The sequence below is a fragment of the Vicugna pacos genome, chromosome 16 (genome assembly GCF_048564905.1).
Source record: "Vicugna pacos chromosome 16, VicPac4, whole genome shotgun sequence".
Lineage (NCBI taxonomy): Eukaryota > Metazoa > Chordata > Mammalia > Artiodactyla > Camelidae > Vicugna > Vicugna pacos.
Genome location: NC_133002.1, coordinates 5,930,951 through 5,955,548, shown reverse-complemented (window position 1 = coordinate 5,955,548; position 24,598 = coordinate 5,930,951). Strand labels below are relative to the sequence as shown.

Here is a 24,598-nt window from a genome sequence, read left to right as displayed (position 1 = left end):
CGCCCGCCGCCTCCGCCCTGTTCCCGCCCCGCCGCCGGCTGCGCGCCTGCCACCGCCCCTCGCTCGGCCCCTGCCCCGGCCCTCGCCGGGCGCCCGCCGCCGGCCTCTGGCGGGAGGATGGGGCTGAGCAGCTTGCCCGACTTTTGAGTCGGATCTGTAATCGGTTTTCCCTCTGGGCGCGTTGCTGGTCACCGCAGGCTTGCCCCTGCCTGGTGCCGTTTGATCCGCTCCAGAGTGCGGTGAGGTGGAGCAGGCCGGTACCGCCCCGCTTTTGTGTGTTTTTGTTTTTGTTTTGTTTTTGTTTTTTAACATTCCCATCCCCACCCCTATTGCAGCCTCAGAGGAAATTGAGGCTAAGTGACCGGGCCGAAGGACGGCAAGCAGTGGTCGCCTCTCGAAGCCGGGTCTTGCAGTGCTGCTCATGGATTAACCAGACTGCCTGAATGGTTTAAGGGTACACAGGGTACGTTTGATTCAGAGGCTTCTGGAACGTCGAAATTATCTACTTTGGAAAGAACCAGCCCCTCTTTGGGCGTTAAGGGCCCAGATTGAGGCGCGATGATGAGAGGATGTGGTGGTCCACTCTGATGTCAATCTTGAGGGCTAGGTATGTCCCAACATCTCTTGTTACTTCTACTAATTATTACAGTAGCTGCCATTTGTCAAGTATTTATTGCATGCGAGCCTTTGTACAAAGGGAATTGCATACATGGTCTCATTTAATCTTCAAAAACAACCTTATGGGGCAGACACTCATTATTCTTATTATCCCATTTTCCAGATGAAGATCTTTAGACTCTGCCTTGTGAATAACTTGGGATCATATTCCTAGACCGTCTCTGGGAAGGGTATTCAAACAGTGGTTTATCTTAACCATTATGCTAATACATGTATTTAGAAGTCTTTCTTTCATAAATTTGCCCAACCTCTTGTAGAATTCATTTACGCTTTACGCTTATGCGGCCTCTTTATTCATGTTTTACTATGTGAGTAATACAAGTTCATTCTGGAAAAAAAAAAAACGGACACTGTTCTAGGTGCTGGGAATTCAGCAGTGAACAAAACCAAGTCTCTGCTTCATATAATAGTCAGGGGAGATTGACAATAAGCAATACACATAATATATTATGAAATAATAGTGTTCAGTAATGTGGGAAGTTTTATGGGGAAAAAATCAGAATAAAGGGATAAGAGTGATGTGGAGATGCTCTAGCAGATAGGGCAGACAAGGAAGGCATCTTAATCATAAGCAGAAATCTCATCATTAAATGAAGGGGGCTGCTGTGTGGACTTCTAGAGGAGAAGAGAAAGGAAAAGATAAATAGCAGTTCAAATGGCCCTGAGATAGGACTTGCTTGGCAGGTCGGAGAAGAAGCAGAGAGATCCGTGTGGCTGGAGCACAGCAAATCAGAGAAGCAAGTTGGGAAACATTGGCAGAAGCCAGATCCTGTATCTGGTAAGCCATGCTGGACTTTGGGTTTTATCAGAATGTGCAAGAATACCATGGAAGGGTTGAGAACAAAGGGATAATCAGATTTGCTTTAAAAGGATCACTCTGATAGTTGTGTGGAGAATAGATGGTAGAACATTAAATTGCCCTTTAAAGCGGAAATTGTCCTTTTACACAGCAATTGCTCAACAGATAGTTTATGATCATTGATGTTTCCCCTACCCCTTTACACCTTTATACCTTTACACCTTTACACCTTTAATACCGCTCTCACCTTCTCTGCAAACAGAAAATAGGGTCAAATATGTAGGACTTTTCTTCATGTCTTTCTCACCTAAACTGAAATTTATTTATTTATTTATTTATTTATTTATTTATTTATTTATTTATTTATTAATGGAGGTACTGGGGATTGAACCCAGGACCTCATGCATGCTAATCTACCACTGAGCTATCCCTTCCCCCTCTAAACTGAAATTTTTGGAACTGGCTAGGGCATGTTTCCAGATCTGGATGCCATGATTGTCAACAACCTGAATATGAGTCATCAATGTTGTACTACTGTGGAAAAACAGTCCCATGTGATACTGGGATCTGTTCATTAAAAATGTAGCATTCAAGCATCTGGAAACTACCCCTCCTCTTCAGTTGATGTTAGGCCCTCATTAGAATTCTAAGCCCCAATTTAGTCATTGTGCTTAAGAAAGATGTGGTGAAATCAAAATGCACAGCGAGAGGAAGGATAACAGTAATTCAGGCAGTGCTTTTCTGCGTTTCTTCCTACAGCAATGTAGTGCATAGTAGCATCAGTTATAAGACCAGCTGAAGAAGTGGAAGGCCAGCTGAAGGAAGACAGATTTGGAGAGGAAGTGAAAAGTTCTGTTTCAGATCTGTGCTTTGCAGTCTGAGTGGAAATGACATGAGTGAATTTAGAGCTCAGAGGAGAAGCCAGGGCTAAAATTGTACAACTGTATTAGAATTGTTTCTTTGGATGCCTGTCTTCTTTCAACAGAGCTTGAGGACAGACACTGTGTTTTTTTCTTTGGAACCTCAGTGCCCAGAAGTCATCCTGGACAAATGTTTGTGAAATGAGCAAGGCAAAGTTATGGATGAAGTCACTCAGGCAAGAAAGTAAAAGGTAAAAAGAGAGGATGTCCGACAATTTATGCTTTCACAGGAGGTCTAAGGAGTCACTTGAACCTGACTTCCAAGTAGGGTGACCATAAGTCCTGATTTGTTTGAGACAGTCCTGGTGTACTCCTGTTTTCCCTGTATAATTAGTAATATTGTCTCATTTCACTCTCAGCAGTGTCTCTGTTTGTACACTAATTGTATGGTCACTCTTTGTAGAAGGCCCTTCAGGGTCTAGTGTCTTCCTATTTCTTTGTCATCACTCCCCCATCTTACACTTCATTCTCCCAGATGGAAGTATCTCCATTTCCCTTTATATTGTCTGCTACTGCCAAGTTTCCTGTGCTAAGGAACCTCCACTTCACTTAGACATCACTTCCTCAGGAACCTCCCCACAAAGCCTGGGTTTCGTGGCCCCGTTACTTGCTTCCAGTGCACCCTGTATTTAACCTGTCATAGCAGAGGTGACTCAGTGCCATGTTACTCCCCTCACTAAACACTGTCTGTAAAGGAACCTGAAAACACAACTTTCATCCTCTTAAGACAGAAATTTACATTGATAGTATCCAAGATCATTCCATGTTGGACTAAATATTTTTGAAGATTGACCTTCAGGGCAGTCTCATAGCACATTCTCCAAGCCCTTCCATTCTTAACTAACTGAGAAGGTTGACTGTTGAACTCAAAACCCAACCAGGAAAATTGCATCCTACTGTCAGGCTCTGACCATGGCTGCCATTGATTGAGTCCAGAATATTCCAAGAGATCCTCTTCAACTGCGTAGCTGCTGTGGTTAGAATCAGAGGTGCAGTTCCGGAGCCTTCCCCCCATGGAAGTGACAAGCCTGAGCCTCAAGAGTTGCAGCTCTTAGGTCTCAGCTCTGTGAGTCCGCACACTCAGGCACTTGCCCAGAAGCCCTGGCTCCACCACGGCCCAGCTCAGGGCTGGTTCCAGCCTCCTCCACCTCTGTTGCTGCCTCTGGTATTCAGGATGATTGCCCTCCTTTTGCTCCTGTTCCCCCTACCCCTCCACATCTTTCTCCTTTTGTAGCCACCTTAGTCAAAGGAGTTAGGGAATCAGTCCTTTTCCTTCCAGGAGGTTCCTAGACTGCTTTTTTAACTTGATCAACCTCAGTCATGACCAGTCTGCAGAGGAAGGGTTGAAGTACTCCTACTAATCTACTTAAAGAAATGTAAGGTCTACATGAAGCTGTTTTTCCACACAGAGGCCTGTCTGGGGAGCTTCTGCATAAGTAAGAGGGCCCTGGAGATCTCAAAGGTGAGCAAAAGGGGAAAAAAATAATTCTGCTAGAAGACCCTGCTGCACCCCATATTACAGATAAAGAAAAATAAAGCTCAGAGAGGTAAAACCACTCGCCCAAAGTCATTCAGTTATTAGGAAGCACAGCCAGAATGAAAATCAGGTCTCCCAGGTATAACTAATAAACTGCCTCTGACTATTCAAAACTGAAGAGTTAGCAGGTACCAGGATTTTCATAATACCATGGCCGTTAAGCAGAATCTTCATGAATCCAGCCCTTTGCTACCCATCTCTTCTGCCTCTTCCTTACCTCACTGACTTCTTTTTGATCTCCACAAAACACGGGATATCTGTCTCTAGAATCAGCAGGCTTTGGGGAGAACCCAAAAAGGTTAATCAGGAATCTTTATTGCTGAGTGACTCCTGTTTATCAGAAAAATTTGAAATGCCTACTAGGCAACCTAGCTGCATACCTTTCAGCCTGATGGACAGGGCCTCCACCTGCTGACCTTCGAAATAGGCTCCTAAAGTATTTTGCATCATTTGATGACAGGCAGTCTGTACTCTTTTGCAACCTACAAATACCTGGTACATGTTTGAAATATGAACTGTAAGAAACCTGGCACCGTTTAATATGACTGAAAAAGCATGACTTTGAAGCCTTCCCTGAATTTGAATACCTTCAAGAATTTAGGCAAGTTAGTATCTTTCTGTGACTCTCTTCTCCTCATATGTAAAATGAAAATAATAATACCTAATTTATAAGAGTTTTATAAGGATGTGATGATGTATGTATAGTACCTAGTTCATGACGGAATCAAATAAATGATAATTGTAATTTTAATTCTAGAAGTGCTCCCTAGTAAGACCATGGGGCTTGCTTAGAAGTTGTTCTAGGCTGGGTTGGCTAGTGCTCAGCACTAGAATTTTATCATTATTCGAATCAAGAACTATCTACTGGAAACCTGTAAGTTTCCAGAAAACCAAGCAATTAAACAAAATTTTCTTTTGCTGCCTGCTTCTTTAGCAACTTCCTCACTGGACACAACCAAAGTATACATTATCTTACAGGTCATAGGGCAAATGTGTGGTTGCAATCAAGGATGGATAATCCAGCCTTACCTTAAATGCAGAACATACTCAGGAGTTCTGTCCCATTTAATTAATGTAAATAGTGAACAGACTTATGCATTATGAGCAATTAACTGTAAGGATGTTCTTTAGAGTACAGAGTGAGTACTGTTGTAATCAAATAAAACTTGCAAGTTTAATCTGATGCATATTTAATGACATATGTAATTGTTATTGTGCTGCATGATAATTAGGCCTTAAATGTTAAGTTAGTTACATAAATGGCTGTAATTGGTTATTTTTACACAGCCAAACACATTTTTTTGGAGTTTGCTCACTTTATTAATTTTCTAGCATCTATAAACATGCCAAGGACAACAATTTTCTCTGAAACCCTTTACTGTTTCATCATGAGCTCACACACATAAACACACTCTTCAAAATGACACAGCAAGGTTTTCCTCCCAACTTGGTCCTAAAAATAGCTACTGCTCAAGGCTCTTTGTATATATTTATTCCTTTTAGTCCTTAAAAAACCCTTTCGTCCTTAAAAACCCCTTGTTACTTCCATTTTACTGATGCAGTAATTGATTCTCAGAGAGTGTAAGCAGGCAGCATGGTAGAGATTCAAACTTCTATCCCCAACTTCTAAACATGGCTTTATACACCCTTAGAAGGTAATGGATCCCAGCAGGATCCTTTTTTGTTGTTGTTGTTGAGGAAATAGAATGGCTCCTAAGGAATACAGAATATGTATAACACCCCCAAAGAGGGAATGTGTCAGCCTAAAAGAAGGAGAAGATAATAATGGAAGAGTTGGAGCCAGTTGAAGCTGAGTTCAAGGAAGAGAATCTTGGCCAATGAATTTCAAGCACAGTCGCTCCACTATGGGCTGTTATACTGTAGAGATATTGTATCAACCTAATGCCACTGAATATTTGAATTTTAGAACTGACTCCACTTATTCTAATTCCTTAAGAAAGAATCATATAGAGGTTAGACTAGTGTTTCTCAGCCTTTTTTTAAAAATCATGATTGCCAGCCCTAAAGAGCTTTTTTACATTTTTTTTTCTTAATTGCTTTCCTGATGAAGTTTTTTTCACTTTTTATAGTCCCAGTTTATTGTATTGTATACCTACCTCCTTTCAAAAACGATCTATACTCCAATTTCAGTTTCATTTTTTTCCATTTTTCAGTTTTACTAGATAGCATTGTTACAATTTGACTGCACATATACCACATATTGCATGTAAATACATATACACAATATACTGCACGTATTTTTAATTTACATATGTATACTGTTCATCGTTTCTAAAAACAGTTTAGAGGTTTAGCTTTTCAAACTTACATAGTTATCAAAGGAATAAAACCAACCACAAAATAAGAATCAACAGTATGCGGTAATCCAATTATAAAGGGCAGTCAGATGTGCTTATACATATTCAAGAAATCAATCATCTAAATTATAAATAATAAGTAGTTCATCTGTGTCCTTTTTTTAAGATTCCACATATAAGTGATATCATATGGCATTTTTCTTTCTCTTTCCAGTTCCCAATGAAGTGCTTTTTTTTCTTTAATTTTTTTTTTTTTTGGAAGGGGAGTTAATTAGGTTTACCTATTTATTTATTTTTGGAGGAGGTACTGGGGATTGAACCCAGGACCTTGTGCATGCTAAGCAAGCACTCTACCACTGAGCTATACCCTGCCCCCCCCAATGAAGTTTTAATACCTTTAATACTAGCTATATACCTGTTTATGTACTTTATGTATATCTGTACTTTATATATAAAAGGTAAGATTGTTTTTGCCTCTCAAGAATAAGATTTTTTTTCTCCTTCATTGAGTGTGCTTAGGTGAAACAATGATGTATGAATAATGCAGCTTCCCACATAGGCCTATCTTGAAGTTCAGGGTAGTTACAGAAAAGACGGTATTTCTATACATGTGACAATTGCATTTCTCATTATAAATAAGTTGATGATTTTATGCATGAGCTTGGTGATTGTGAATCTGCTCCTAAATATGGGGACCATTCCCTCTGTGTGGAAAATTTGGATTTCTAAGCCTGTGAAACAACCTGAGAGTTCTTCGGACAGACAGCTTGCTAGCCTTCCACAAACTCAACCTAAAGAGCAGACCTCTTTATTTGAAAATTCTAAAGCATTCTTATGTGTTTATGCCTTCATTCCATAAATATTTACTGAGCCCTACTGTAGGCGAAGGACTGTGCCAGGTACTAGGGATTCAAAGACTAATAAAATAATCTCTGCCCTCAGAGAAGCTCAGTGTCTAGTTAAGGAGACAGACGTGCATGCAGGTAAATGAAATACAAGACAATATGGGCTGTAACAGAGATGGGCTGGGTACACTGAGGGCTCCAAGAAGAGATTAGTCAATTCTAGGGAGAATTAAGGGAAAAATAAGAATGTCTGGGAAGCGACAAGTTACGTCTTGGAGAAGAGTGGGAAGGAAATTCCAAACAGAGAGAACAAATTATTCAAAGGTCAGAAGCATGAAATATCATGGCCAGTCTGGTCTGTGCGACTGGAGTACAGAGAGCAAGGAAGGAGAGCCACTGTACATGAAGTTGCCTACGTACACAGAGGTCAGACCTTGGTGGGCTTGCCCTTTACCCTGGAGGCCATGGAGAGCTAGTGAGGCATTTTGAGTTGAAGAGTGGTGTTATCACTAATCTGGTTTTAGATCTGTCTCTCTGGCAGTGATGTGGACTGAAAAATGGCAAAATGAAAGGCCAGGAGTTTCAGCAGTCCAACTAAGGGATACTGAGGGCTCGAACAACATCATCGCAGTGGGAATGAGGAAGAATAAATGGATTTAAGGTGTTTAAGAAGTAGTTAGGGGGAGAAGAGTGAGTAAGGAGAATCATCATTAAAGATGATTCTTAAATGTCCATCAAGAGAGGGACCATAGGGCAGAGAGCAGACATGAAGCAGAAAAGGGCAGGTTTTGCTCTGGATATGTTGAGTTTGAGGTGTCTCTAGGACGTACAGGTGGCATTCACTAAGCAGATTCAAAGGCTAAAGGAGAGATCTAGGTTAGAGACACAGATTAGGAGGTCGGCACAAATCTGGGAATTTTGAAGCCACAGAGAGGAGGAGATTTCCTGAGTTCATTGAATGGAAAAAGAGAAAAAGAATAGAAACTTGGATGACAACAACAGGTAAGACTCAGAGGAAGAGCCCGTAGTGAGGAAAGGGAGAGGTGAACTGAAGGGAGTGAAGGGGCAGCCAGGATGCGGAGTGGGGAGGTCGTCAGCAGAGCATTATTAAGACCCTTTAGGCCCTGAAAATATTACGGTGCTTCCCATGTAATTTAAAATAAAAATGTTGGGGGTGGACGGCTTTGGGGTGAGCCGATACCCTTGAACTCCCCCTGATTGTACTTCCCACAGTTCATTCCATTTTACTGAGCTCCTGCCCCCAACATCAAGTCACCAGATGGGTTCATTCCCCAGTGAGAGGGTCAGCATCTCTCCACCACCTACCTGTCCCAGATAGTTTGTAACGGCCTTTATTTTCCCTCCCACTTTTTCATCCTCCAACAGTTAAGTCAGGGAAGCTCTCACAGGAAGAGGGATTTTAGTGCTGGGGTGGGAATGACAACTGCCTAGATTTTAGGTGCAAAAGAAAAGACCCAGTCAGATTTTAAGTGGTTAAGTTCTTGGCTCAGGGCAAGGCCCCAGTGTCGAGCTCTAGTGAATAAAGAGCGTTTCTGGTTGTCTTTGGGAAAATAAACAAACAAACAAACAAATAAACAAATAAATAAATAAATAATGTTAAAATATTATAAGCTATAAAATATGTGCAAGGGTGGTCCAACAAAGTTCTGACTTCTCTATGGTGACCTCTTTGATTGTATCCTCTTCATGACCGTTATTTTGGTGCCCCTGGTTTGCTACTGCCCTAAGTACATGTTTATTCACCTACTCAGTAATCTTACAACATAGCACTGAGAGTACAGCAAGGAAGATGGATTAGTCAACTACAGAGAAGTCAAAGGCGAAGGTTAAAGAGTGCTCATTGGAAAAAAAGAAGTGCCAATTATACCAGCATATGGATAGACTTACGTATTAGTGGAAGAGGATAAAAAGTGCAGAAGCAAACCAAAATACATCTAGGAATTAGTATATGATAAAGGTGCACTACCCAATAAATGGTGTGGACCATTGGATGACTGTCTGGGGAAAAAAATAAATGTCAGTGTATATCTTACACCAGGATAAACTCCAGATGGATTAAATATTTAAATAAAAATGGAAAACTGTGAAAGTACTAAAAGAAAATATGAGACAATTCCTTCATAATCTTGGCATGGGGAAGGAAAATCTTTCTCACTTTGGCTCAAAACACAGAAGGCATAAAACAGAGAGGCTAATAATTTGACCGTGTGTATATATATGTGCGCGCGCGCGCACACACACACACACACACACACACACAGTGGATTACTACTCAGCCATAAAAAGGAATGAAATAATGCCATTTGCAGTAACGTGGCTGGACCTAACAATTACCATACTAACTGAAGTAAGTCAGACAGAAGGACAAATACGTAATATCACTTTTATGTGGAATCTAAAAAAATGACACAAATCAACTTATTTACGAAACAGAAATAGACATAGAGAACGAACTTACAGTTACCACAGGGGAAAGGGCAGGTGAGGGACAAATTAGGAGTTTGGGATTAGCAGAGACACACTACTGTATATAAATGGATAAGTAACAAGGTCCTACTGTATAATGTGGGGAGCTATATTCGATACCTTGTAATAGCCTATGATGAAAAGGAATCTGAAAAGGAATATATGTATGTTCATGTATGGACTGAAGCATTGTGCTGCACACCAGAAACTGACACAACATTGTAAACTGACTATTTCAGTTAAAAAAAAGAAAGAAGATGGGAAAAAATGGAACTCATACCACAAAGAGTAATCCTCCTAACATAAAGAAATAGATGAGAAAGAGATCAAGCACTCGAGAAATCTCAATGAAAGATATAAATTGACAGGGCTCATGTGTCATAGAGCATAGAGATTTTGAGGTCAGTGACTTATACTGGAATCCTAGCTGGGCTCACTTGCTAGCTCTGTGACCTTAGGCAAGTCTCTGGTCCTCAGTTTTCTCTTCTATAAGATGTAGATAATAATTGTAGCTACTTCAGATGGGCCCAGCTGGTGACTCGTGGTAAAAGAAGGAAGGACACAGAGAAGATGGGTTCTAAATTTCTGGTATCTGGGATCCTTCAAGTAAAGAGAGTCAGGGAAGAGAACCAATTCAATTCCCATCTGTCTCGTCTTTCATTGAGGGCAGTTATTTACTAAGTCCCTATATGTGTCAGACACAGCCCCAGACCTAGGAATGCAATGTAGATGTAAGCAAGACAGACCTGGTCCCTGTCCTCAATGTAGCTCACTTCTGTCGGAGAGACCGACATCAGTCAAATGCCACAGAAACACATCATTACAAACAGATGAACACCATGAAGGAAATGTACACTATAAAAGGTATAATAGGGGAATCTGGTGGAATTTGGGAGGTCGGTGGGGGAGGTCTATTAAGGAGGTACTATCAAGCCAGTCTCTGAAAGAGGAGCAGGTATTAAACAGGCAAACAGTGAAGGAAAGGGAAGGTAGGATGAGGAAGTGGAAACAGCATTCCAGGCAGAGGGAATATCATAGACCCTGAGGCAAGGAAGAGGGAAGCTAGTCCACTGTGGCCGAAGCTGGAGTAATGGGAAGAGAGAGGGGAGGTGAGCCTGGAGAGGGAGGCAGGCTAGGCTATCGAGGGCCCCAGCAGTTGTCTTAAATTTAATTTTTAACTTGCAATTTAGTTGATTTACATTGGCAGTCATCTTAAGGATTTGGGGTTTTATCCTGATGGCAGTGGGAAGTCACTGAATGGTTTTTGGCAGAAGAGGAGCAAGCTCATACTCGCATTTTGGAAAGCTCACTCTGGCTGCAATGGGGGGAACTGTGTGCAGATTGAAGAGAGGCAGGAGTGTGGCCGTGGGGAGATGGATTCGGGGCTAGGGTGGTGCAGACCACTGATAGGCTCCCTAACCTACCCGTTTCCAGACACAACCTTAGCAGAAGACAGAGCTTTTATTCTTACACAGTAGATGTGCATTATGGTTAGCTATCATCATTATCTACAGTTAGAGATGAAAAGCTTAAAATTAATCCACCAGGAAGAATGAGCATGTTGGAATGTAAAGATTTCATGGAAAGTATAGATGTGGGGATTGGGTTATTTCCTTTTAGACAGGAAGGCAGGCACTAAAAGGGTAAACAGTGATACCACAGCAGAGAGAAGAGGAAGCCACGCAGAATTCTCTAGTGTGATGCTGCTCCAGCACATGGGCTGTCTACTCTGCCAAAGTTCATCTTCCCTGTGCTTAGACGAATAAAAATGTTACACAAAGGTACTTTATGGCTTACTCTGGAGAGCTCAGTGCTTTTTAGTGGAAAATAGGCCCAGGAGTTTAGATATTGCTACAGGTTGCAATTCTTTTTGACACTATAAGGTTGTTATAAATGCCTAGGAAAGCAGTATCTAAATCTGTCATCCTGAAATTGAACCTGAGCATTACTTAGCTGGTTTAATTTCACAATAAGACAATGACAGATAACTAGTAGTTTTTCTGAGAGCTGCTCTTTTCTCTTCCTGCCATAAAGAATCGAATAGGGTTGGAACATGCTGACGATCCAGCCAACTTATTCTGTCACGTCTGTGTTGGCAAAGCAGAGTCCTTCAAGGTGGGAGTCCTTGAAGTCCTTCTAAGAAATATGTTCAGTTTTGTGGGACTTTTAGACTTAAGTGCCAATTGCTTTTTAAATGCAGCCTTAGAAGGCAAAATGAAAACAGATTCTGGGAGCCAAATGGGACTCTCAGAGCTTCAGAGCCTGACAGTTGTTTATTTATGAATAAATCTGCACTGAGGAATATATATTATGTTAGAAATACACTTTTGATTGTAACATGTTTCACAGACAAAGGATTAGGATCCAGGAATATAGCCAGGAAAACAGGACTTCTACAACTCAATAAAAAAAAAAAAAGACTAACAACCCAATAGGAAAAAAGGGAGAGGTTATAAGCAAGCAAGAGAAAACCTGAAGGCAAATAAATACATGGAAAGATGTTCAACCTCACGAAAACAGGAAGATGCACATACGTACGACAATGACACACTACTTCATAACCATCAGATTGGCAAAAAATTTAAAGTCTGAGATTTCCATGTTAGGCAGGAAGTGGAACTATAGAGACCCTCTTTACTGCTGGTGAGAATGTATTTGCTGCAACCACTCTGGAGGACTGTATGCAATCTAGCAAAGTTGAAGATGTATGTAGCCTCCAATCCATGAATTCTACTCCTTGGCATATGTCCTAGACATAGACATGTCCAAGGAAGTTCACTGCAGAAGAAATAAATTAAACTGCTGAAATTATCATGTGTATAGTTTATAAGTCTTTAAATTCAACGTCTCTTCTGTTGGATGTTTGATTTTTCTAGAGGGCTGTAAAGACTTTACCGTATATCCTGCGCTTTTATTATTCTTTTCCAGTACACTAGGGAGCAGTAGTGACCTGAGTGCATCCTTGGCAAATTTTGTGGGTATCCTCTTATTCTGTGGAGACCATGATACCATACCCCTAAACATACTCTTCTCCATTCTAGTTTCAGTTTTAGAAAACAGAACTTAAAGTAGGACAAAATTTGGCTTTTGTGAATTTTTTTTCCTTTGAGGCAGTAATACAGGCCTCATATTTGTTTATTTTGTATTTCATTATTTATACACACTTTTTCCGGAGGATGAAGTTAGCAACTTTAGCCACTGGATGGCGCAAATATGTTAGAGTCTGGTGGAAGCTTGTGTTGTAGAGCCCAAGGTGCATCAAGTAAAAGAGGGTCAGCCTGGGAAAAGGCTTCTGGGGCTTGAAATTTATGTACTATAGACATGGATCCAAGTTCCCTAGGAATGCAGATTAAGAGAAATTTTTAGTGTTGGATGACTGGCAAGTCAGATCACTGAATAAGGGAAAGAAAAAGAAGGAAAGGAAAAAGAAAAGTGGAATAAGGAGCAGGAAGAGAAAGATGAAGAGATAAAGAAATATGAGAGGAAAGAATGTAAGTCTAGAGAGATGAATTCAAGTGTTACTAACGATTACAGGATGGGCCCTCATTGGCTTGCACCCACGTGGTCACCAATAGCAGTTTTGTTTTGTTTATACATATATATATATATATATATACACATATACTTTAAATTATATTTAAAGTATATATATATATACTTTAATTGAAGTGTAGTCAGTTTACAATGTGTCAGTTTGTGGTGTACAGCATAATGCTTCAGTCATACATGAAGATACATATATTCGTTTTCATATTCTTTTTCACCATAAGTTACTACAAGATATTGAATATAGTTCCCTGTGCTATACAGCGTGAACTTGTTGCTTACCTATTAAATACATATTAGTTAGTATCTGCAAATCTTGAACTCCAAGTTTATGCCTTCCCATTCCCTTCCCACCTGGTAACCATAAGTTTGTTTTCTATGCCTGTGAGTCGAGGATGTACTTAAATAATCAGAAAAACAGGGTCCCATGGTAGGGTGGGTATAGTTGGCAGGGGGTGGGTATACCTCAGTGGTAGAACGCATGCTTAGCATGCACAAGGTCCTGGGTTCAATCCCCAGTACCTCCATAAAAAAATTTTAGAAAAGAAAGAAAAACAATATGTGGTAACTTAATGGGAAAGAATTGCAATAAAAACCTTGCTGACTAGTCACTTCCCAGAGGACTAATTGGCTCCCCACAGAAACAGTTTTATCAAGCTGACTCTATAACTTTGTCTCTAGAGGTGGCAGGGAGAATTGTGCCCTGCTGTAAAGTGATCTATAGAATAAAGGTCACATCCCAAGGTCCGCGTGGGAGTTCTCCCTTCCCTTCTGCTCTCTCTCTCTCCTATCCGTTAGTTTTCAGAGATCTCCACTGGTGAGACAATAGGGAATTCAAAATTGTTAACTGATCAGGGAGTCGGAAAAATCCTCAGAAGGACCTTGCTTTGTCTGGGGAAACAAGTCCCAGAAGCCAAGTAAACTGTTCAGTGAACCTCTATAGAGAAAGTCACTGTAAATATTACCTGAATTATATTCTTGCAGAAGCCCTCATGAGTGTAGACTTTGCCCCAGATTTTATCTACTGTTTGTGGATTTTCTGTGGTGGTAAGGACATTCTGCAGTGCATAAGCCATGCCCCTGTGAGAAAAGGCATTGTAATCGTTTGGCTCTGGAATCCTCGTTCAGGAAGGATGCAGCTCACCATTACCGCAGGGTGCAGCATCAGACCTACTTTAGGAATTCTGGATTTTCAGGAGCCCTTGTCTGGGTCCTGTGTGCTGGTGGTCCCAAAGCCCTTTGGGGATGAGTCATGAGGAGGACTTTCAGAATGCTTGGGGTCACGTTCCCTTCACCAGCGTGTAGATGGCTGCGTATGGTGACAGAGGCTGTCGTAAAACCCTGTGAATGTCGGCCTGGGAAAACAGGTGCCCCACCCTCAGTCAGCTGAGAGCCAGTGCGCGGTGAGGACAACAGGGGAGTTGGTGAATGTGCCACACAAGGGGCTGTTTTGCTCAGTTCCTTCGCGGCTGTGTTTAAACCTTTTGTCAAAGAAAGCAACAGGTCCATTCATCGTGCTTAGAGGGAAGACGTTCTGTTCTCATTTGATGGGATGGAAAAGTATCTGGTTTTTTTTTGTGGGAGTACCAAGTGAATTTCAGAGGCTTGTGGCTAAGTCAGTAGCAGTGGCATGAGGGTAACTGACTGTAAGCCCAGGCTCCCCCTTCGTCGGCCTGGCATCACTGTCTGATTGTAATGTCCCTGCTGAAGATACAAGTGAAAAATTGGCAAAAATCTGCAGATTGATAAATAGTAGGGAGAAGACAGTGTAGTGTCCTTTGTTCAGTGTGTGAGGCAGAGCAGAGCTTTTCAGAAGTATGTCTGGTCTGCAGCTTTCTGGGGGCTTGATGAGTTGGGAGCATCTTGTCCAACCTAGAGACTGAAAGGAAATATGAAAGGTAAAGAAGGATGCAAATGGGTTATTTCTTTATGTCCCAATAATGATAGCTTAGTGGAGAACCCCATATAATTCCAAATAAACATCATTTCACTTCTTTGTTACCCATTAATTCTAGGAAAAGTTATTGTGCTTAGGCTGAAAAAGTATCAGCATGGTGCACTCATATATGAGAACCTACAGCATGTTAGAACCTATAAACTCTGAGCACAGCCCACCCACCCCTTACTTAACCTATTTGCCATGAATGGAAAGGGCCATGGGTGTGCAGCTACTGTGGACCCCAGATGCACAGGGGTGCTACTTCATCCCTGGAACTGGGCCCAAACAATCTCGCTCTGTTCAAAAAGGGGCAGAGATCTGGCTCCATGGGGACCAAATATTTTTTTACTAATCCCTTCCCGCTCTCATGACCCCTGACTCCATGCCCCATCTGATTTTGTACGTGCTTTCTAAAAGCTTAACTCTTATGAACATAGACTGTAAGCCCCTTGAAGGCAGGGAACTTGGCACATAGAAGGCTTCCAGTAAAATTTTGTGGAATAGATGAATAAGCCAATAAATCCAGTTAAGGAATTAAAAAACCGTAGATTTTAGTTCTGTTTCTACTAGCTGTGTGCTCATAGGATTGTCACATAACCTCTCTGAGCCTCAGTTTAAGTATCAATAAAATGTAGATACCTGCCCTAGCTACCTCCCAGGGTTTTTGTGAGGCATCAACTAGAGTAATGCTTAATTTTTATTCATTTCTTTATCATTCAGTAGCTTATTTTGTTCATGGGAGAAACTCAATCAGAGTGGCTGCTACGTGGTTACTTCTAATTCTGAACTAGACTTTTCAATCCCCCTTCAGGCCTATTTCTTTCAATGTTCAGTAGAGATGTTAATGTAGATTGACACAAAGAACTAAAACTATACCAGATTAGAGAATCATACTAATTTACATGGGGTCATCATCTATTATTAGCAGAAACAGGATTATGGAAAATAACCTAGACCAGAGATGACAAATAAGTTGGCACTGGGTACCTGGAGCACTGGGATAGGAAAGATTCTGTTATCATGCTTGGGTAGAAAGGATGCCCTGCTTAATTTTTTTTTAAATTGAGATATAATTTTCATGTAACATTGTGTAAGTTTAAGGTGTACAATGTGTTAATACACTTAAAATTTGCAATATGTGGGGGAGGGTATAACTCAGTGGTAGAGTGGGTGCTTAGCATGCACAAGGTCCTAGGTGCAGCCCTCAGGACCTCCATTAAATAAACAAACAAACAAACCTGATCACCCCCCCCAAAAAAACTATTAAAAAACCCCACAATAAATTGCAATATGATTACTACAGTAGCTTTAGCTAACACCCCTATCACATCACATAAATATCATTTCTTTTTTTGTGATGAGAATGTATAAGATCTAGTCTCTTAGCAATTTTGAAATCTATGCTACAGTATTATTGACTGTAATCACTGTGCTGTGCATTAGATCTCCAGAACGTATTCATCTTCTAGTTGCCCTTTGCTTGATTATTGTATGTGTGGTTGACATGGAACTAAAGAGGGGCAGCGTGTGTCCCATCCTAGACTAGGTAATCTCAGACCATTCTCAGGGCTGTCATTCTACACAAGTGGCCAGCTTCTCTTATTTAGAAAAACCGGAGACCTTGTCTCTTTGCCTCGGTAGATTTTGAAGATGTAGAGAAGGCACCCATCAATCTCTAGTATTCAAAGGCTGCGTCCATTCCTGGTGGGAAAACTGGATTTAAAGCAGCCATGCTGAGCCAGTGGTGTAGTGTCTGACTTAGACAGCAAAGGGCAATATGAATTTATAATCCTGTCAGGAAACTCCAGGGCAGGGAAGAAGGAAGTTCCTTTGCCAAATATTCAGACTGTTCAAGTGTGGTGGTTCCTGAGCTGTGTTGTCTGTAAGAGTTATCCAAGGGCAGGGATGGGGACATAGATTGTGGGCTCTGAAGCTCTTACAATTTCAGGGACCTTTAAAAAATAAAAGGATACAAATTTAAAAAATTACAAAATTGGATACAAGACCTACAGGTCCCATGGATCCTGAGCTTAAGCTTTATGAATTTTACAGTAAATCCACCTCTACTTAGAGAGCTTGTTAAAAATCTTCAAAAGAAAATTCCCAGCCCCACTCTGGCCATTCTGATTCATGATATCTGAGGTCCAGAAATAGGTATTTTCAGTAAGTACTCTACTGTATGATGACTGGGCTGATGGTAAGAAAACTGTAGTACAAATACCTGCCTATTTCATGACACATAAAATAACTACCTGTATTTGTTTCAACTGAAGCAGCTCCCTGTCTCCTAGGACTTACATATCAACCCGATTTTCTTCCCCTAGCAAGTGACGTTAACCATACAGAGAAGACTTTCCTTCTTGGGCTGAGAGTCAAGCTGGGATTCAGCTGGCCCAGGTTGCTGGCCCTCCTTCCTTTGCCTTCTCCACAACCGCTGGCATTGGCATAGCTCTCTGGCTCCCAGGCATTGACCCTGAAGGCAGAAAATGACTGGTATTAACATCAGGTGGCTGGTATGCAGCTGGTTATCCTCCAAACCTCCTGCTAGACCATTTAAAGAAAATCATCTCTTCTAAAGAACAAGCAAATACTCAGTCCTCTTGGCTCTGTCCTCCCTAGAGGATGTCCAAGTCCAGCAGAGGAGAAGAACTCGCATTTAGTAGGCAGCTCCTATGTCCTGGGGCCTTCCCCACAGAATCGCAACCTTCATTACCACTGTGAGAGGTAAATGTCATTAGTCCCATTTTAAAGATGAGTCTGCTGAGGTTGGAGAAGGCAAACAACTTTCCCAAAGCCACTCAGTTAGGGAGTGTTGCTGGCAGGTGTGTCCAAACTCAAAGTCTGTGCTTTTCTCATTATGCCAACCTGACTCTGAAACAGAAAGAGGTCTTTACAGATCAAGTCCAAGGACCCAGTACATCAGCAAACTTACGGGGCATGGGACTTCAAAAATGAGAAACATGATAATGGCGACTCTGCTGAGCAACAGGGTGACCGCAATCAGAAATTTGACCACAGCACTCCATTTCCGCCTCTTCTCTAGGTTCTCATCCATGTCTAAAAGGACAGAGGAGGAGAAGAGAGAATTTGAGAGAGGGAGGAGAGCGACCCTTTGACTTGAAGGTCTCCTGGCTCACAAGACTGATAGGGGCCCAGCCTGCTTCAGAGGCAGAGCCTGAATTTCCAGTTCAGACCCAGAGTCCGGAGTTGGGTAGGCATCACCAGCTCTGCTCTAACCTCCTTTGCAGTCTCTTCCCATTGAATCACCTTCACTGGGATTTGGGATTTTTCCGTGATCAAGTAGGACCAATTCTTGCACTGCTTTCAGGACAAGGAAAGGTGTAGGTACCCAGGGGAGTTTGTCGCCAGCAGCCCTCTCAGGGTCTCTACCCCTGTGCTCTGACACACATACTGTGTAGGATTAGAAAATCACCCTTCCTATGCTCCTCTGGGCTTTAGTGGGGCATAGGAGGAACAGCGGTGAACTGGCATTGCTTTTGGGCCATAAGCCAGATTTGGGGACAAATGGCTCACATGCATCTTATTATTACCAATTTCATATTTACTTTCGTTTTGGAACTGGGATGTAACCCAAGCTGAAATCTTACAGAATTTGCATCCTGGCCATTTTAGGGAGGGCTGTTTGTAAAAACAGTGCAGATGAAAACATGCTCTTGGTGGTTGTCATCACTGTAGCAACTGCTTGGAGTTTAAGTGTCGTCTGTCTATTCACGCAATGGCTGGAATTACCCACCACACCAATACAATATACGCTGTCCCCAAATCTGATTACAAGGTTAGCTCACTTGTGTGGAGGTGAAAGATTATTAATGGTGTCAAACTACAAACATTTCTGGGACTTTCTTTATAGAGCAGCTGATTCTTTCCATTAGATATGGAGTGATTTTTAAATGCAAACTGTAACTTCTCAACGCCCAGGGAAATTCTAGGAGACCCAGCCTAATGCTGGGGCTAAAAATGTTTCTTTTTCTCTTTGTTCTTGTCTCACCCCTACTCACCCTGTACCTTGTTTTAGAGGGCTAGAAAATTCATCAAAATACTTGTCGTTTTCTCTCCTTCTTTATTCCCAGGAGTCATGGAGGTAGTGGTGGGGAAAGTCTCTGATGAAGCCCTCATCACTGGACAGACCTTACATTGGGAGATCCCGGTAAAAAAAGCTATCAGACAAGAAAGAAACAATGAAAGGGCGATTGAGAAAACTTGATCCTACCTCTGATTTTACTTGGGAAAACCCCAGCTCTACTCAGCTGATTTTAAACTTCTAATCATGTTCCCATCGATCTGTCAGTAGATTTAAGGTGTGGGCCTTAATAATGCCAAAGAATAAATGAGGATAGAGATACTAATAAGAGATATGGATTAAATCCGCATGGGGCCTTTGACTAATGTAGAATCAGAGTGAAGGAGTGGAATGTAACTTGTTTGCCTGCCACTGCTCTGACACACACACTGTAATAATAATAAGGATGGAGGGTATAACACTGTTGAAAGTTTCCTTCTTTAAAAAAGATGGCTCCAAAGTCCAGGGGAGAACGTGAAGTAGCATACTTGACCTTAATGACGGCTGCTGGTCTGTCTAGTGAAGTCCCAGTCATGTCTAAGGCAATGAATTTGACAGAGGATTGGGGGGAGGGTGCTGGAGGGAGAGACCACCCAGCTTCATACACCTCTCAATTTCATTCCTTCAGCAGATATTTTTAAATGAATAGCTAGTATGTGCCAGGGAGTGCTCCGGTACTCGGGACGTATCAGTTGGATACTTTCTAGCATGGGAACAAAGGGGAAGGAGGGTTGGGAGGAGGGCAGTGGGAAGCGGACAAGAGTAAGTGCAGTAAGTTTTATAGTATGTTAGAGGAGAAAGCGCTATGAAAATAAAAGTAGAGCAAGGGAAGGGAAGAGTCTGAGGGGCGTGGGTGGGTAGAGGCTGGTCTCCTGGAGAAGATGAGAATTGAGCCAAGACTTGAAGGAGGTGAGGAGATTAGCCAGGCAGATGCCTGGGGGAGTAGTGGCCTAGGCAGAAGAGTGTGTCTGGCGTGGTTTAGTTTTAGAGGAAGAGCAAGGAGGCAGGTGAGACCGGAGGGGAGTGAGCAAGGGGACAGTCGTAGGAGACGAGGCCGTTTCTAAAGGAAATGGGCCCATGGCACTTTAGGCCTTGTAGGCCAGTTTGAGGACTTTGGTTTTCATTCTGTCAGAAATGGGGAGCCATTGCAAGTTTTTGAGCAGAGAAGTGATGGAATGGCTTTGTTTTTAAAGGATCAGTGGGCTGCTGAGTTGGAAATAGACTCTGGGGGGCCTGGGTAGAAGCAGAGTAACCTGTTAGGAGGCTACTGGAGTCATCCAGCTCAGGGGGGAGGGGATAGCTCAGCGGTAGAGTGCATGCATGACGTCCTGGGTTCAGTCCCCAGTACCTCCATTAAAATAAATAAATAAATAAACCTAATTACCTCTCCCCCAAAAAATTAACAAACAAATATATAAAACTTTAAAAGAAGAAATTCAGGTGCGAGGTGATGATGACTCAAACAGCTGTGGAAAAGATGGAACACGGATGGATTCTGGCTGTAGTCTGGCCCCAACTTCATTTGCCTCCAGAACTGATCTAACCCGATTCACATAGTGGTTCATACTCCATTTTTAATGTCTCCTATCATTGTTCATTAAATTAAGGTCTCTAAGTCCTCCTTGCCTTTTCTAAATTACTCTCCCAGGTCTTCAGTCCACGTAAAAATGACAGTTCCTTACTTCAGACGCCAGTGGCCACAGTACCAGGTACTGTGCGTGAAATTACAAGGGAAGTAGTCCCTGATTTGTTTAATCGGAAAGACAGTGTTGGCAAAGAGAGGCAGAGACAAAGAGCCAAGAGGCTCAAAAGGAAACACAAGGAAACTGTGTGAAGCATTTTCAGCATAGCTCAAGTCAGTTCTCTGAAATGATAGCACATGCGTTTCTGGGTCAGATGAGATGAAGATAAACAAATCTCACTTTGGACAAGTAACATAAGCTCTCTGAGTTTTGGTTTCCTTATCTGCAAGACGGTTATAATAAAATAATTCTTGGTCTATCTGTTTCACAGGGGCGATGTGAAGATCAGAAACAAAATGAGAAAGCAGGTGTGAAAACACTTTGCAAACTGAGTGATAGTATGATTGAGAGAGGAGGCAGAACTTAGAGATCCTCTCTCTGCGTAGAAGAACTGTGCGCTGTAAGCCGGAGGGATAATGGTATTTCAACGTGGCACATCTTCCCACCTCCTTGAGCCACTGTTTCAATGTCTACCTAATAGGCTTCATCTGTCAGTGTATTTCCAGTTCTGTGCAGCTTCTAAATTAATGTCCATCCCTGTTGGCAGCTCGTCTCTTTTACTTGTCATCTGTTAGGTAACTGAGCATTAAGGTGGAGCACGTTTGTAAATACAAGGACTCCATTCCCGTGATGATAGAATTGCAATATTTGACTGAGGATATACGAGCCAGAATGCCCCACTTTGAGGAGAGGTGCAAAAACCCAAATTTATGAAATGGATAACTTAGGAGATGATGCTTTGCTTTGTTACAAAATAATTTATTTTAAATAGGGAATATTAGGTACATTGTATTTAAATGAAAATCAAACCTTAGAGGTTATTCTGTAATAATACTAGCAGGTTGAAAGGGCTGTTTAAGAGGCCTTACATACTGCTGTTGCACATATCTAGAAATTAGACCCTCTAGTCAAATCTCCCTTTTGTAGCTATGGAAACTGAGCACTGGAGACATTAAGTAACTTGTCAGAAATGATAATTAATATCAGAATAAATGCTTGTTTGATGTGATTTCTCCCGTATGCCAGTTTCACATGGGGTAAACAGACCATAGGAATCACTTCACACTAAACAAATTCCAAAACAATGACATTTTAAACATTTACATAGATTTGCCTAAGGAGAGGCTAATCCATTTTCTTGAGGTGCTGCTAAGCTCCACTTGCCTCCAAAGGTGTCAACTAGAAGTCAGTGCCTACCTCCAGCTCATTTTCCAGTCTCACCTTTGCCTGTTACGAGGGATCCAGTCTGCACCTTGGGTGTAGGGGCCAGGTGACAGCTTGCGGGGGCAGTGCTGCTCCTATGGGGAACAGCAATGACTCTCAAGTTCTTCAGAGTATGCCTGACCTTTCGCCTCTTCTCTGAATATACAAGGTTGACTTCCACTTTGCTCTCAGAACCAAGACACTGCAGGGCAGCCACAGTCTGAGTTTGGATAAATGTGGACCTTTTGGCTTCTGCCTGAGCTTCTGGAAGGAGAAAATCCATATAGGAAAATGAAGCTAGTTCTTCATCTGCATGGTGCCTGGCTCACCCGCTTCCATTCATGGCCCCACTGCTGGACTTTCTTCTCTTTTTCATCCACTTTGTCCTCAGCATGTGTCTATGGTACTGAATACAGAAGCCCTGCCTTTCCTCCATCCCACCTTGGTCCCGTGAAGATCAGTGACTGCGGTGAATTCAGCCCAGAGAAGTGCTCACAGATGCTCTCCTCTTATGTAGAGGGGCTGCAGTGCTGCCTCCTCCTCTTTCTTCACCCGGCTCTTTGATTTATGTAGTCATGCCTTACGTAACAACAGTTAATTTAAAAACGGGTTTCCTGAAAGTTTCTCAGGGGAATACATACCTTTAAAACAGGATACTTGAGATCTGGGCTCAGAATGGGGGAGACAAGCGTCTTTGAAAGGTGAAAATGTTCTGGAATAGCAAAGTGGCTTTTCAGGAAGGGCCCATTCCCTACCTTGCATTAGCACATCTCTGATGTTTCTCACATCCTTTGGGAAGCGACCAGGCAGCTGTTCCACTTGGCAGTTGCTATCTCTGAGTTCCGCAGGGGCGGAAGAAAGGTCAAGATTTACTGGGTACTTCTTCTTTAGAATTCTGGGCACTGGAGACAGAGATACAAAAGAATGTAGTTCCTTCTAATAAAACTTGCAACTGGGGAGATCAAATGCTTCCTCCAAAAGACTTCAAGGTATATACAAGTGTCCATTAGCCTAGTATAAAGTAAACTGGGTACCAGTCTATTATCATTAGGGGAAAAAAAGCTGAAAGAGTTAACTAAGTTCGTGAAAGACTAACCAACTCATTCCTTCAAACCCTGCTTATTATCTTTTCTTCCTATTCCATCTCTGTTCTCATATTAAAACTTTGGGAAGTTTATTTAGTGTAACATTGGACAAGGTATGTCTCCAGGTTTCCGTGGAAGTGTAAGTTCATAGTTATTTATGGTTTTGGACACATAATTCACAGGGTGATGTGAGTTTCCTTCGTTTGTTAAATTTGTTACTGTTGCACCTCGTGCTGTTTGGCCTTAACTCTGGTGAGCTAGTTTTAGAGATGAGGTGTTTAGGACACTTTAAAAAAATAATGTTTTAAGTAAAGTTATCAAAGAGCAGCAGAAGGTGCCATTCTACCCCCTCACTACCCTTTCTCTCAGCCCTTCCCACCCAAGAGCATGCCTATCTATTTGGAAGTGACACTCTGAAAAAGGAAGACAACATCTTATGAGGGCTTCTGAATTTGGGAGTCTTAGGTGATGACAATATTGAAACTGTGACGGCACCTTCTAGGAAAGAAATCCATCTAACGGTGGTAAAAGGAATTTTAAAATTAGTTACATGAACAAAACAGAAGAATGCATCACATTCTCTGAAGACTTCTCACCATGAAACAGCTGTTTTGCTGGGTTGAATAAGTTGCAGTCCTGTTTAAAGGCAAGAGGATACGGGGGTGACTGGAAGGCATCACCTACTGATACTGGCTGTTATTTGTTTGACCCCCAAACGCTTTCTAGGCCTCTCTTCAGATTTCCCAGCAGACTAGACTGGAGAAGTACTTACCTTTCTTGTCAGCATCATAGGAGGTAATGATTAGGCTGAAAACCAAGATGGTATCCATGTTGGCTTAGCACATTCTCCTTGCAAAGACAGTATGCTGTGGGTCTCATAACTTGACTCTCACTGCTTTCACTGCTCTGGAACCAAGGCTGACCCTGGGAGAATCTGGCTCCACCCTAATTATTTTGCCACTTATTTCCTGAAGACCATTTTGGAGCTTACTGGCAGGAGGACCGAGTTTGCTTGTCAATGATTGATTCGGAAGGTCTTCTCCTAACTTCACTGCTGCTGCCGACATAAGGAACTGTAATTACCTGGAGGTTTCCCTGGAAGAAAGCACATGAACATCCAGTGAGATGCTTTACAAATACTTGTGGATAGACACGTGGACATTCACTTGCATGTTCACTGACTCAAGCATATCGGTTTATACACCGTTACAAAGAGATGGAGAGATTTCCATTAAGGAAAGTGATTTCTTGACTAGAGTAGAAAACCAGGATTGAGTGAGTCAGTAAGTCACATGGGAGAGGGCACTGGACTCGGCATCAACAGAACTGGGTTCTCGTTCGGGCCCTGTTGTTAAGTGTATCATCATAAGAAAATTGCCTGACTCCTCCGGACCTCAATTTTTCTCCTCTGTAAATGG

General features: G+C 42.0%; 1 protein-coding gene and 1 long non-coding RNA gene across 2 annotated transcripts; one reads left to right on the top strand and one right to left on the bottom strand.

The window, feature by feature from the left end:
• The first annotated feature begins 30 nt into the window (after window positions 1-30).
• LOC140686402 (uncharacterized) lies at window positions 31-19,427 on the top strand. Its single transcript, XR_012060191.1, has 4 exons — window positions 31-607; window positions 2,463-2,588; window positions 18,113-18,280; window positions 19,161-19,427. It is a non-coding gene; the product is annotated as an uncharacterized lncRNA (long non-coding RNA).
• On the bottom strand, window positions 17,454-24,010 carry C16H17orf78 (chromosome 16 C17orf78 homolog). The gene is made up of 4 exons (XM_031685243.2): window positions 23,955-24,010; window positions 22,851-22,939; window positions 22,114-22,359; window positions 17,454-17,542 (listed from the first exon to the last, which is right to left on the bottom strand). The coding sequence occupies exons 1-4, from the start codon at window positions 24,008-24,010 to the stop codon at window positions 17,454-17,456; spliced, it is 480 nt and encodes a 159-aa protein (XP_031541103.1).
• Window positions 24,011-24,598: the final 588 nt, after the last annotated feature.